Source organism: Molossus molossus, unplaced genomic scaffold (genome assembly GCF_014108415.1).
Source record: "Molossus molossus isolate mMolMol1 unplaced genomic scaffold, mMolMol1.p scaffold_m16_p_3, whole genome shotgun sequence".
Lineage (NCBI taxonomy): Eukaryota > Metazoa > Chordata > Mammalia > Chiroptera > Molossidae > Molossus > Molossus molossus.
This window is the reverse complement of record NW_023425366.1, coordinates 8,937,501-8,952,167: the sequence shown is the minus strand read 5'-3', so window position 1 is coordinate 8,952,167 and position 14,667 is coordinate 8,937,501. Positions and strand designations below refer to the sequence as shown.

General features: G+C 44.1%; 1 protein-coding gene across 2 annotated transcripts in view; it reads right to left on the bottom strand.

Moving 5' to 3' along the window:
* Positions 1 to 7,467: 7,467 nt before the first annotated feature.
* OXCT1 (3-oxoacid CoA-transferase 1) overlaps positions 7,468 to 14,667 on the bottom strand; it is a 136,201-nt gene continuing 129,001 nt past the window's right edge. For both annotated transcript variants that reach the window (XM_036279337.1, XM_036279338.1), the window contains one exon: positions 7,468 to 9,304. In XM_036279337.1, the coding sequence (XP_036135230.1) occupies positions 9,263 to 9,304 (42 nt within the window). In that variant the 3' untranslated portion in view covers positions 7,468 to 9,262. The remainder of the gene's footprint in view (positions 9,305 to 14,667) is intronic.

Here is a 14,667-nt window from a genome sequence, read left to right as displayed (position 1 = left end):
CACCTGGCAGGTTTGTCAGTAGAAGGTGCTAGAGACAGTGAAGGAGGAAGTTTCTCCTCCTGGTGTGGTGTTGCTCTCTTGCAAGGATGCTGCAGCTCTCAGCTTCTCCACTGTCCAACCCAGCAGCACACAACCAGCATCCAGAAACTGGAGCCCAGTCGGCTTCTCTGGGTCCTGGCCCCTGCAGTGTGGTGGCCAATGGAGCCCAGCGCCAGCAGGCACCTCCCCTAGAACTCCCCGGGATGGCGTTGCAGTGAGCACCCCCGAGGGACACCTCCCTGGGACGTTTCCCTCGCATCTCTCCAGGTGACTCTGTGGCAACTACCGAAGCGTGGCTCTCCCCGGGCACAGCTTCCTAAGGCACCTCAGAGGCAGATTTTCAGGAAGTTTTGCTGGCCCAGCGCCCCGTGACTTCTCCGCAATCCCGCAAGCCACAGCTGTGCGCTCTCCTCCAGGCTGCAACCTGATCCTGGAGGCTCTTCCTTGGCTGCTCTGTGTCAGCTAAGGTACGGCTGGTCCTTACATCCAGGATCCACACGTTATTCCTAGTTCTCTTGTTTTCTTACTTTCCTTCCCAATTCCTCAGCACTCCACACCCCTGTTATAATGCATAATTCTTTGTATCAAACTTTTCCTGTTTGACTTACCAGTGGTTTCTGTCTCCTGGTTGGAGCCCGACTAGAGAGGGAAAGAGAGAAACTAAACAATCACTGGCATATCACCAAACCAGTTTTGTGTTTGATTACTGTTATTATGTTATTATTTGGAGTTACAAATATAAAAGAAAAAGCTGGATTTTGTATGAATAAAATCCTGTGCCACTGAATTATATTTCATTAATTCATCTGCTTTTTGATTTATTCACTCCTTTACTAAAACATATTGAGCAACTAGTTTGCCAAGCATATGCTAACAGATTTCTTGGGACAATGAGAGAGCTGGTAAATTTGCGGAGAATCCAAATGTTTAGGCCAGTAGCAATCACCTTGAATATCAGATTTCAGGAACGCAAGGTTTCAAAACTGCCTTCAACAACTAAACAGTACTTCTGCCCCCCTCCTTCCCTCAACTCCTGCCAATCAATGAGTAAATAAATAAATGAATAAATTACTAGGCAGGTTAATTCCTGTTCTTTAAAATCTCATGGTCAGTAAATGTTGCTTACTGTCTAAATTATAATTCCTCATCCTTCTTTTCTTCTTTGCTTTTAGACCTAGGGCTTTCTTCATTTTATTTATAAGATATATAGATAGATAGATAGATATACACATATATATATATATTTCTTTAAATTCTTAGTAAATCACTCTTTTCACTCTTCTCTTGCAAGTTAAATATTCCATCTATTGTATTTCTTCTCCGTAGTTTTATTCTTTTTAACTTTTTTTTTTTTTCTTGAGCTTTCTCAGCATTGGTCACATTTGCCTTAGTTCAGGCGGCTATAACAAGCGCCATGGGTAGCTTAAACATTCACTTCTCACAGTTCGGGAGGCTGAAAGTCTACTTTCAGGGTGCAGGCAGATTGAGGGTCCGGTGAGGGCCCTTTTCCTGGTTTGTAGAAGCCTGCCTTCTCGCTATATCCTCGCATGGCAGAGAAGGAGGGCTCTGGTCTCTTCCCCTCCTACATAGGTACTCATTTCACTATGGAGGCTCCACCCTCCTGACCTCATCTCAACCTAATTACCTCCCAAGAGCCGCCCCTCTGAATTCCACCACAGGGATTAGGGTTTCAACAAATGGGGGAGGGTGAGCACAACATTTATTTCAGAGCAGCATTCATCCTAAATGCATTATTCTCTCGTTGACAATCTCATACTGAGCCTCATGCCACTGACATTGAAGACATTGAAACGCCTTCTCAAATGCTTTGATCTTTTAAAAATGTTTATGTAAATTTTCACCTTTAAAGTAAACTTATGTATACCAATGATGGACATTGTGTACATGCACGAGACGACAGTTAGGGGGAAAGACAGGACGACATAGAGACATACCGAAGGCAAACCATGATGCAAAGACTACATAATAAGCACTTGGACTGCTTGGAAGAGCATTTTTCAAGCACTAATTAGATACACAATAATATAATTACCAATTTTTCCCTATCCATAAAGCAGGGATTTTTCTATGCAATCATTTCTTTATGTTCTTGAAAGTTTAAACAACTTTCCTTCTTTCCTTCCTCCCTCCCTCCCTTCCTTGTTAATCCTCACTGGAGGATATTTTCCATTGATTTTTAGATAGAGTGGAAGGAAGGGAGGGAGAGGGAGAGGGGGAGAGAGAGAGAAACATTGTTGTGAGAGAGACATTGATTGGTTGCTTCCCACACAACCCTAACAGGGGCTGGGGATTGAACCTGCAACCCACGAATGTGCCCTTGACTGGGAATTGAACCCCAGACCCTTCTGTCTTTGGGCTGATACTCTTAACTGCTGAGCCAAATTGGCCAGGGTATAACAGTGGTTCTTTAAAATATTCTTAAATCAGATGTTATGCTAATTCAGACAGGCCTTAGAGGATCTCCTCCAATTCATTGATTCTAAGATGAACAGTTTTCCACATTTTATCATTTCTGAAATTGACATGCATCTCACACAACTGTCTGGGCTCCTTCCTGCCACCTCCGGCAGCCGCACTGCCCTGTGAGAAGCAGGCACCTCCATTCCTTCACACCCTCCTCCTGACCGGATCCCCGCCCCAACCTGTCCCTCGGAAAGTTTGACCCTCTTGTCAATGAGAATCCCCTGGATTGTAAATGCACCAACTTTAAGACAGGTAGATTTTCTTGGGCAATTTACTGCATCTATTATTGACCTTTTTTGTTTTAAATATAAAAACAAAACTCATCTGAGACTGAGGAAACTCTAAAAATTTTTAATATGTATACAATAAAATGTATATGATAAAAAAGAAAATAAAATCATCATGTATTTTAAAATTGATTGTGTCCTCAGATATATAGATCAATGAAGTAGAACAAAAAGCCCAGAAATAAACCCACACATATATGGTCAACTGGTCTTCAACAAGGCTGCCAAGAACACACAATGGAGAAAGAAAAGTCTCTTCAACAAGTGATATTGGAAAAACCGAATATCTATATGTAAACGAGTGAAATTAGACCCTTAACTTATACGTAAAAATAACTCAAAATGAATGACTGGTTTAACCATACACCATGAATCTAGAAAACTTCTAGAAGAAAACAAGGAGAAAAGCTTCTGAACTTTGGTCTTGACAGTAACTTCTTGGATATGACCCTAACAGCACAGGCAGAAAAAGCAAAAACAGACAAGTGCAGCTGTGTGTGTGTGTGTGTGTGTGTGTGTGTGTGTGTGTGTGTGTGTGTGAAATTCCTACAATTCAATAGGAAACATTTAAATCACCCAATTTAAAAATGGGCAAAGGGCCCTGGCCGGTTTGGCTCAGCAACTAGAGTGTCAGCCCATGGACCGAAGAGTCGTGGGTTCGATTATGGTCAAGGGCATGTACCTTGGTGACAATTCAGTCCCCAACCCTGGTCAGGATCGTGCAGAGGCAACCAATCAATATATCTCTCACATTGATTCTCTCTCTCTTCCTCCCTCATACTCAATCTGAAGATAAATGGAAAAATATCCTCAGCTGAGGATTGAAAAAAAAACAAAAACAAAACAAACAAACAAAAAAACAGGGCCAAGGAAAATTACGAATGGCCAGCAGGTATATGAAAAGTTGCTCATCCTAATCATCAGGAAAATGCAAATCAAATCCACAATGAAGTATCACCTCACACCTATTAGGGCAGCTATTATAAAAAAATTAGTGTTGACAAAGACGTGAACACAGTGGACCCCTTTGTATACTGTTGGTGGGAATGCAAAATGGTGCAAATGCTATAGAAAGCAGTGTGAAGTTTCCCCCCAAAACAGAGGGCCATGTGGCCCAGCAATCCCACTCTTAGGTATAGGTCTAACGGAGGAGAAATCAGGATCTCAAAGAGATATTAGTGCTCCCACATTCGGTGCAGTATAATTCACAATAGTCAAGTTATAGAAACACCTAAACGTCCACCAATAGATACATGGATAAGGAAAGCTTGGTACATACATACAATATAATACTTTCAGCCATAAAAAGAAGGAAATCTTGTTGTATGTGCCAATAAAGATGAACCTAGAGGACATTACACTAAGTGAAATGAGCCAGTCACAGGGCACATACCACATGACTCCATTCATATGAGCATCTAAAACAGTCAAACTCATAGGAACAGAGAGTAGAACAGTGATTGCCAGGGGCTGGGGTGAGGGCAAATGAGGAGCTGCTGTTCAATGGGTAAAAAGTTTCCATTATACAAGATGAATGAGTTCTAGAAATCTGCTGCATTACATTGCACAGGTAACAACATTGTGAAGAGGGTAAATGTCATGTTCAATGTTTCTGCTATAATAGAAAAAAGTGACGGTCTTATGTTCAAAGAAATAGCAACAATTAAAGATTCTCATCCAGCACATGTCTTGATGACCTTAATACCTTCCCGCCCCCATAAGCTCCACAGACTTGAGTGCTGTGACCAGTTTTCCTCTTTCCACGGGCCCTGTGTTCTCTGGTGAAGGGAACGGCACTAGATCTCGCTGAGAGATACTCTCTCCGTGCCACCCATAACACGTATCTTCAGGTCACCAATATCAGCCTTATCTCCAGGGTAAACTGGAAGAGTCCGAGCCACAACTTGAACTTGGAACATAGGCAAAGGTTATGCCAATGAAAGCAAATTGCAGAAAGGCATTCAAACACGGAGATGGCACCGTGTCCATCAGCCTCTGCAGCTTGTCATTTGAGCACGCTTCCCTATGGCCAATTGCACACCCCGTAACGGCAGGTCTTCCTCAGGGTCCTTTGCCTGGTAGGTGCCATTAGTGTTTTTATTTTGACAACTCCACATTTCCTTATAAACTAGGTTGTGCACAAGAGCTGTGCGGGCAGGGGGAACAAATCCTCAGGACTTGTCCCATTGGATCTGCAGGTTTGGGACTGTGTTTCATAGCTCACCGGAGTAACCAATCCAGCTCTGTTCAAGGGATTTAATTCTCATCTCATGAACTACCCTGGCAAAATCCGGTGTTATCCCTGATAGCCTGACTTCATTAAAGAAGGAATGGACATTACTTATCTCAGACTAACGAAGTTAATTTTAATGGAGATAATAATGTCTCCCCGGCAGAACATTGTGAGAATGAAAAAAGATAAGCTGGCATCTTTCAGAGGCTTTGTGAACTACAGAAGGCTGAGCAGTCACTGCAGGCCGGTGTTCCTCTGCTGCAGCCTCCAGATGCCACCTCCTTCCTTTCTCTTCCCTTTCCCAGCCCTTCGGAGAGGCCGCGCCTCGTCACGTGGCCGCGGGAAATCCTCCGACCTGGCCGACTATCACTTCATGTTTCCACTACTAAATGGATTCAATAAACATACTTGGAAACCTACCAGGAGCAAATCATGGAATTGCTATACTAATACAAGATGCTAGCACACACGTGCGCGCATGCACACACACAGTCTGCTACATTCTAAGGGAGGCCACTATGCATGCACTTTGAAATAATCTGGCCTAGAAGTAGTCCGTCAACTCTTAAACTCTTCCTCACATGATGCACGCGGAAGAGTTGGTAACTGGAGATGAAAGGATTTATGAGAAGATGTAAAGAGAGCTGCCAGGCACCCTAACTTCAAGAAGGCCAAGTGGGAAATGTACCTCCCATCCCCCAACTTTCTCTTGAAAATGTTGAAGGGCTAGAGAGGGGAAGCCTATGCCGGAGACAGATGACACTGGGTAGCTGAGCTCCCACACGTCCACGGAAGGAGAGTCTGCTATGGACTTCATGTGGTCGTGCTACAGAAGAGTCAGGGTAGTGGCCCAGGGTCATTTCCAAGTGAACTGTCCAGAGTGGCACCCATTAAAAGGTAGTGATGACCACGACAATCAAACATATTTAACCTCCACAACCAAGTGTCTTGTGTTTGTAGCTTTAAGGAAAGGAATTCTCTTATCAGTTAGTTACCCGGGTCAGTGCAGGTATCACACTCGTAGGAATTGCTGTGGGGTCCATAAAGGGTGTTTGGTGTCTTTAGATAATTTTACTCAGACACAAATAACATTATGGAAGCAGGAGACCTCAGGTATACGTCACACAGATGTGCACTCAGAATACACATTTACTGGTATTTATGCCTATGGCCTTAGGTGCGGAGGCAGTGTAGACGGTGACAAATAAAAGGACAGAAAAGTGGACAATTCTGGCCCAAGGTGATATTATGGTAAAGCATTTTAAAAAGATCTATCAGTATTTCACAACCAGATGTATTAATTACATCTTAGAGAACCATGATAGAAAACAGTTTTCTCCATTTGAAAGATGGAGAATCTGAAAATAAGCTTAAGAAACTCAAGACCACACCCCGTGAGGAAAGGGAGAAGGTTGGTGCAGAGAAACCCATTCGTGAACGAATCTCTGCTCATACTTCCATTGGAATAATTTTCAAAGTTTTGTTCCTATACTGAAATCGTAAGAGGAAGAAAACCTTTACCCACAACCTTACTACCCATCTATAAACGGTCTTAATATTCTACCTAACTTCCACAGGAGACCAGATCCTTCCTAGGACTCAGGAATCACAGAGTTTGAGTTCACACTCCGGTGGTCAGTGACAAAGGCCCTGCTCAGAGACATGTGTGGGCTCATGGACAGGGATAGCTGGGGGGAAGCTGGTCCTAGACACACCCAGAACCAGGAACCCAGATGCCATCAGGACACCCCCTCCCAGGGCTCAACGTCCTTATGTTTCAGCGTCTCTCTCTCCAACTGGAGCTCAGCCGGCAGGGTGTGTTGGGATTGGGGGTGCGAAGGGGAGAAGAGGTATTGGTATCAGACTCACTTCCTCATGGCTCAGTGACCAGAAAGGAGTGAGTAAATTGGCTTCTCTCTCATTTTCATTTTTTAAACATGGGAGAAGCAATCTGAGCGGTACATCCTGGGTCATCTACCCCTGACCACTGTGGACAGAGGAGAGCTACCCAAAAATTCCATGTCCTGAGCACACCCAATCCTTGGACGGGGAGAGTCTCCTCCCAGAGAGGTAACACAGATGCCAGGCAGACTAGCATTAGAGTCTGTGCACGCAGGAAACTAACTGATGTGTGTGATTCCTAAAGAAATGTTAGATAAAAGCAACAACGACAAAAAATTTAACACCTGAAGCCTGGGATAATCCATTTTCATAGACAAACGATTAGCTCTGATGAGGAGCAAAGTGCAGAATTCATTTAGGTAAACATTCATATGTTCTTTTGTCAAGGAAGATGTCTTTGTTCTTTTTAAGAAAGGCAGCAACTTGATTAGAAGCAGAACAGTGTGCTGACTTCTGCTGGCCATGCTACCAACTCTGTCACAGCATTCCCCAGTGAGAAACAAGACCATCACACCAATCTACATCAATCTAGAGTGTTTATTGTACTTCTTATTACCTTTCTGAATATCCATGGCACTCTTTAATCGAGAATATAAAGTCATCTACTTAGGTTTTGCCATTCAAAGCTGGGAACATTCTTAGAAACACATTATCTTACAGTAACAGACTGGAATGATAAGCAAGTAGGTTTACCAATACAGCAATCAATAACACACATTTTTCCAAGTCATAACTCTAACATAGATATATGTTATTCTATAGACCTCATAAATGCTAAAATGAATCTACTTTATCAGTACTGGGAGAGTATGCTTTCAATCATGAAGCCAGTAGAAAAGACTATTTTATATATGGAGTGTGATTCTCAAAAAAAAAAAGAAAAGCAAAGCCTCTCTCATCCCTCTAATACTGTGCATGTTCCAACTGTAGCTGTAATGAAGAGAAAGTGAGTTTCAGTGACAACCATCACCAAAAACATGCCTCAAGTCCTCCACCTGGAGCAGAGGAACGAACTGTGTCCACTATGCCCGCCTCTGCCCAGTGGTCAGCAGTCTGGCCTGACCTCAGGGTGCCGGGACTTTCTGCCCCGTTGGGTACCCAGGATGCTTGGTTACCCCTGGCAACTCTTTGGTACTGAGGATTCCTCTGAAAAGAAGTTCCTTATAAAACCTAATCCACTATGTTTACTTTCTAATAAAAATTCACTCGCTGCTCTTCAAAGCATGGCTTTGCTCAGCCGTTATTTGCATAGAATTGAATGAAAAGCACTTTGTTCGAGGAAGAAGCCTGGCCGAACAGCACTGTTCTGTAGAAAAAGGCACTCCATATTTAGAGACTTCTCTGACCAGAAATAAGAGAGCTTGAGAAGAGGAGACAAAAACAATACCAAACCCAACACGCGTGTGTCCATTGTGACTGTGGATTCGTGATCAGTTATCCCACAGCCCTTCTTGGCTTAAGAGCAGGTGTTGTTCGAGGGGCCCACTGGTCCTCCAACGCAGAGACAGACTCGAGGACCTCCTGGATCTACACGGACCCTGCACCGCCTCAAAATGAGGGCAGAGAGCGTGAGGCCCCAGCACAGCGCAGATGGCTGCTTGGTTGGTTTGCAAAAAGGCAACCTTTGGAGGATGTCAGCACCGACAGGCCCCGTCTTTCCTGCGAACCAGCTACTCCTCCCACAGAGATGCTCCCGCTCTCCTCGTCCGCATCTAGTTAGTTACAGGAAGTGTGGGAGGAAGAGAGGTGCTCTAGGAAACGGGACGGAACCGCTCTCTCCAGGCTCGAGAGGAGGAGGAGGCCGGAGTAAAATCAGTTAAGACAGCACTGCTCCTGATCAAATCACCTAGATGCTGCCTTTCAGGATGCAGCACAGTGACCTCGGGTATAATCTAGGTATGTGTGTGTGGGGGGAAGGGGGGGCGCTTTTCTCCCTCACTTTTTCCCCCACAATTTTGTTAGGAGAGAAAGCGCATCCGAGAAACTCCTCCTATGGGCCCATCTTCATGCAAACTGCACCCAACTCACTGTACGTACCACAGAAAACGGAGAAGAACCCAAAGTGAGCACCAATTGTAAAGACTTCCTTCTAAGCACTTATAAAACAAATACACAGTAATATGTATTTTTCCTCTCCGTTTTTCATTAAAACATCAAAGCATGCTTGAGAGAACAGGCCGCGCCAAGCGTGAACGCCAGAAACATCCAGTGAAAAATCGCTCGTTCAATATACAGTTCTGATTGCGGATGACCGTGTAGTGAAACCCTGCGTGGGGACGTGGACACGCGCGGCGGGGACAAACGTCCACCCCACGGTTCAGATCGCGACCTGCTGCATTGGCATGAGTTTCGGGGAGACCTGGCAAAAGAAAGAGAAAACAAAATGACCAGGTTATAAAAACATCATGGTAGCAACACCTTTCCCTTCCGTTTCCACACCTGAAGGGTCCAGGCAACACGCAGCCTGTCCACGAACATCGGGGAATCTCATGTTTTCCATCCTGAACCGAGACGCGGGCTGCTTCCTGCTCACATTGTGTGTACTGAGCAGTTCTTAACGTCCTGCCACCAGAGCTCCTGGATTAAGGCTCGTTAAGATCGAAACAAGGTGGGGGGGGCAGAGGGAGACAAACACAGGGTCCAGACAACCAAGCTCTCTGCTGAGGCGACCACTGCGACCTCACTGCAAACTGACGTCAAGGCACATGTCTCGGAATCCGCAGGACAGATCCAGTCCACTCACAGATTTGGTAAGAGACACGTCACGTAGTCTTTGGATTAACTGGATACATACAGTTACCTCCTATGGCGGGGCCAAAGGGGGTTTACAGTTGTTCATATGGAAAAATGATAGAGTAAATAACAACTACAAGAATAAACGGTTTTGCCCTGGCCAGTTTGGCTCAGAGGTTGAGCTTTGGCCTGTGGACCAGAGAGTCCCGGGTTCGGTTCCTGCTAGGGGCACGTAGCACACACACAAAAAAAGTAAGATTCTTCAATGTTTAAAAAAAAAATCAACGGTTTTGCATACTCACAACTGTAAGCCTACTTTTGCCACACCCTGGACTAATGAAGAGATGTGTGGTCAATGACCAAGTTTGATCAGAAATGTCATACTCAGAATGAAAATGATATAAAGGCAGTAAAAAGATTCCAAGTTATTACAAAAAAAGAGGGAACAGCATTAAAAATATCAAACGTTGACTATACTTATGTTCAATGTATGGGACAGCAGGTGCATTCCTGGAGGTCTCGAAGCAGAGACAGAGTAGCACAGGTCTGTATCTAATGGTGGAAGGAGCCTAAATGTAAGAGGCTTCATTTTCACAGATCTTTCAAGGTGTAATGCCAGGTGCAGATTTTTTATTCAATTGGGCAAATATCCACCAAGTCCTAGTAAGTCACAGCCCCCCATGGAATGCAGAGTAGAAAATACTAAAATTGAGAAATATTAAAATCTGAGTCCCTCAAGAATGTGGCAATGGAAGTGGAACGAACTAGTGTGGACCTTGAGAAAGAAGATGCCACTAGGAAGGGCTCCAGCCCAGCTGGTGTGGCTGGCTCAATGGTTGAGTGTTGAGCCATGGACAAAGAGGTTACCAGTTCTATTCCTGGTCAGGGCACATGCCCAGGTTGTGGGCTCAGTCCCCAGTAGGGGGCATGCAGGAGGCAGCTGATAGATGTTTCTCTCTCCGTCCGCCCCACAAAAACAAAAATCAATAAAATATATTTTAAAGAAGAAAAAAGAAGGGCTCCTGGTGGCTAACTGGGCTCAAAAAACCCCCCACAAACAACAATACCAAAAACCGCAGAGCCCAGCAGCCATTTCTGCCCAGGGGCTTCTCACACAAACTGCCCCTCTGGGAGAAGCCTGCACTGAGCTGCCGCCTGCACTGTGATTCTGCCCCGAGCCAGCCCTTAGAACACAGGACTTCCCGGAATCCTCTGTAACCAACAGGCGGGGGCTTTCCCCATCCAACCACAGCAGCACAACTCGGACCATCCAGAGTGGCTCTATTCTGACCAATCAGGGCAGTGCCTTTTGGACCAATCAAACTGTGAAGAGTTGGAGTCCTCATTTGCATGAGGACAGACCAGTCAGAGACCAGGGGCAGGGACCCCCGGTTGAGCTGATAAGGAAGATGCATCACCAGAGCAAAGCAGAGCAGACCAGTGCAAGCCAGAGCAGACTGGCACAGACTGGGGGAGACCAAAGCACAGCAGAGCGGAGCAGCACATAGCAGACTGGCAGGGGCAGGGCAGAGCTGTCTGGCGGGAGAGGAGCCTGGCCCCAGGGCTGCCCCACTGTCCCGCTGTATCACAACTGAGCTATTAGTACTGAATAAAGTTTCCTTCTTCACCGCACCCCAAACTGAGGATTCCTGTTGGGTTGAATTGGGGCCGACGACAGCCTTTTGCATTCCAGAATAAACAGCTAATAGTTTGTTAAATTAATGAATGAACAAATGAACAAATGAGTGGATTAGATACACTTCAGAGAACTGGAAGGAAGCTTTCTAACAGGTTAAGTCAGTATTACAAATAGAAGGAGTGGACAATTATTTGGGCTTGATCAGGTAAATATTTTTAGTTCATTTATAAATTATTTCTGTATCGCCCTGGCCGGTTTGACTCAGTGGTTAGAGCGTTGGCCTGCGGTCAAGAGAGACCCGCGTTCAGTTCCTGCTAAGGGCATATACCTCAGTTGCATTTTGTCCCCGGCCCTGGTTGGTCGTGTGGGTGGCAACCACTCGATGTGTCCCTTTCACATCGATGTTTCTCTTTCTCTCTCTCTCTCCCTCCCACTCTATCTGAACAAAAAATGGATAAAAAAATAAAGTATTTCTGTATTAACTCTTCACAATGCCAAGAGTTAATATCCCCTTTCTATTTTTCTGCTAAAAGAATGGTATGGTCAGAATAAAAAGGATCAGTGTGCCTTGGTATATGGCTTAGAATAAATGAGAGCTCATTCAGATTTGCTAGGTCCAAGAATAGATGCATAATAATAGACAAAACAGTAGACATCTAATAAATAGACAAAAGTCACAGTTCACATTTGCACAGAACTTCAACTCTCCTGAAAATAATAAAAGACATAAGGACTCTGAGTATTTAGAAAGCGTGTCTCACGAGCAATCCATTTTCTTTTTTTAAACAACAGAGCATCTGTGGAAAGAATTTAATGAAATAAAACTGCTTTTTTTAAAACATAATTTCTAATAGAATTTCATTTAAAAAGAAACACCTTAATTTCCTAAACTAAACATCTGATCCATTTTCTTGTCATGTTGGACCTATTTTGGGCTCTTAATTTCATTTATAGCCTCAATGAAAACTGACTTTTATCAGAAGATGAAGTTTTACAGTGATTGACTTCATCTCTCTATTTTTTAATGAAAAACATCTACGAACCCACTATTTTTCATTCTGTTCTCTCAGTCTCATTAACACTGAAAACCCTTGCAAGCTGCAGATTCTCTTGCAAAGGTGATCTACTGGCTAAGCATAAACGATATACTTCAAGTGTAGAAGATAAGCCAGAGATTTGTCTTCCCAGTTCACCGAGACCCCAAGAGTATCCTGTTTAACTCTGATAGAATGCCAGTTCATAATAGATATTGAGAGTATAAATTTATTTAACTGGGCAGCTGGCTTCGTCCGATTCCACTGCAAACATATAAATCAGCAGTATTCTTATTTAATGTTTTGCCACTGGTGGTTTAGGTGTATTTCTGCCTGGAGAATGAGACCCTGACCCTTGGGAGTGGGAACTGTACCGATCTGTTGTATTTTATTGACATTTCATGGCCTTCTGTAGGGAGCATCACTGTGTGCTCTCAGCCACGTGGAAAGAGGCTCAGAAGCACAGGTGCATCTGTGCAGAAAGCCTGTGGTTTTCCAATGCTGCCTCAACTGGGAGCTGAAGGACCTCCCATCGCGGTGGCTGTCCACCTAAGCCATGCCCTCCCCTGCCTTTGTCGGAACAGTGATATTCTCACCCCTACCTGCCTGGCTCCTTCCTCTCTCTCAACAGATTCAGAACCCCACCCCAGGAACACAGAAGAAAGGCCCTTTCTTTATAGCAACCACATTTTGAAGGCGAGTGGTCATGTGGAACGAGATCTCTGTCCATTATAAATGGTTTCCTCCTGTCGTGAACTACTCTCGAGCGGTTTATTATTTTGGGAGTGTGATGGAGGTTCCAGAAATACAGCCAGTTATTTGCATTTCTATGACAAAATTTCCATAGCCTCCTTTGGAGTCACAGGTATATATGACTCTTAACAGACTTTCCTATGAATCGAAAAGAAAATACCTCCTTTCAACGGACACCATGTCATGAACATAACTCATCATTCATTTGTTTGATCTTTAACATATTTTTTAAGAAGCTGTTTCAGCCAACACGTAAAGGACGCGGTTCCCGTCCACCTGTTCCGGTGCTGCTCACTCACTGTGGTCTGCAGCAGAGCCTTCGCGATCCTTTTTGTTATCAGTGCCCCAACAGTTCATCATGATGATTATTTTTTAATACCCAGAAACTACAATTTTGCCATGACCTGTTATCTGATGCTGTCATATTTCATCTTTTTCTTTGAAATTCTCAGTATTTTCTCAATCAGCTTATAGCCACATGCTGCATAACTAGCCATTCACTTGCCCATATTCTTAGGTACAAGGGACTTTTACCAACACATTTTCACAATTACTTTGACCTAAGTTTTCACCTTTTTTTTCTTTATTATGCAACAACCTGGCTATTCCCTTCTAGAATATTCTCTCTGTTATACAGCGATGGCTGAGCAGGCTTCTCCTCAAGGGGGAAGCTTGAGTCACTTGTGTGCGGCCACACGTGGAGGAAAAGGCTACCTATGCCGCCAGGGGAATTATAACGCAGAACACCTTCTGAACTAGCAAATGAAGAAATATTGTGCTCAAAGTCTTTTAGTATTAAATGCAGCTCCTTGATGACGTAGCTACTGAGCAGGATATTTTATTAATCAGAGAGCTCCATCCCTGGCCTTACAGACGATCCACTAGGTGGGGTTTCACCCGCCAGGGTCTAAAGACATGCCCTCGCTCATCAGACCCTCAGAAACGAGTTCTCTCGTCAAGGCGGCTCTGCTGAGCTACACCTTTCCATTTCCAGGATGACAGTGACATAACACATGACTGTTTCATCTCAGTAGCTCCACTTGGAGGAAACACGATTACATGTCAATGTCAACAGCAAAGGAGGGATGACGCTGGAATAAAAGAGGGACCCTTGAGATACGTTTCAATGTATAAAAAGCAAAACAGTAAAAATTCGTCTTTTTTATTCCTCATTTACAGGCATGGCTAAACGAGAAACAGACGACACTGAGGTTCTTCCTTTGCATGTTCTCTCTGGCGGCAGAGAACGGAACACTGTGGAACTCAGATACGCTACCTGCTGAAGAAGAGGTTAACTCATCCACATGGGGGGGGAAAATGAAGAAAAGCTGATTACATAAGAATTGTTTGCTCTTATCGCTGGAGTAAGGAATTCTAAATAGTTGAAGTATAGACACATCCCATTTTTAATCCCCTGAGGTGACTGAAAAGGTAATTAAACACGTGCTTTTTGTGTAAGGTATTGCTGGCAGACTTCTTTCTCCCAGGAGAAATTCAGAAAAGGTTAATAGACAAAGACCTTCATACAGTACCAGAAGCAGTTATATGTGAATTAATTATGCA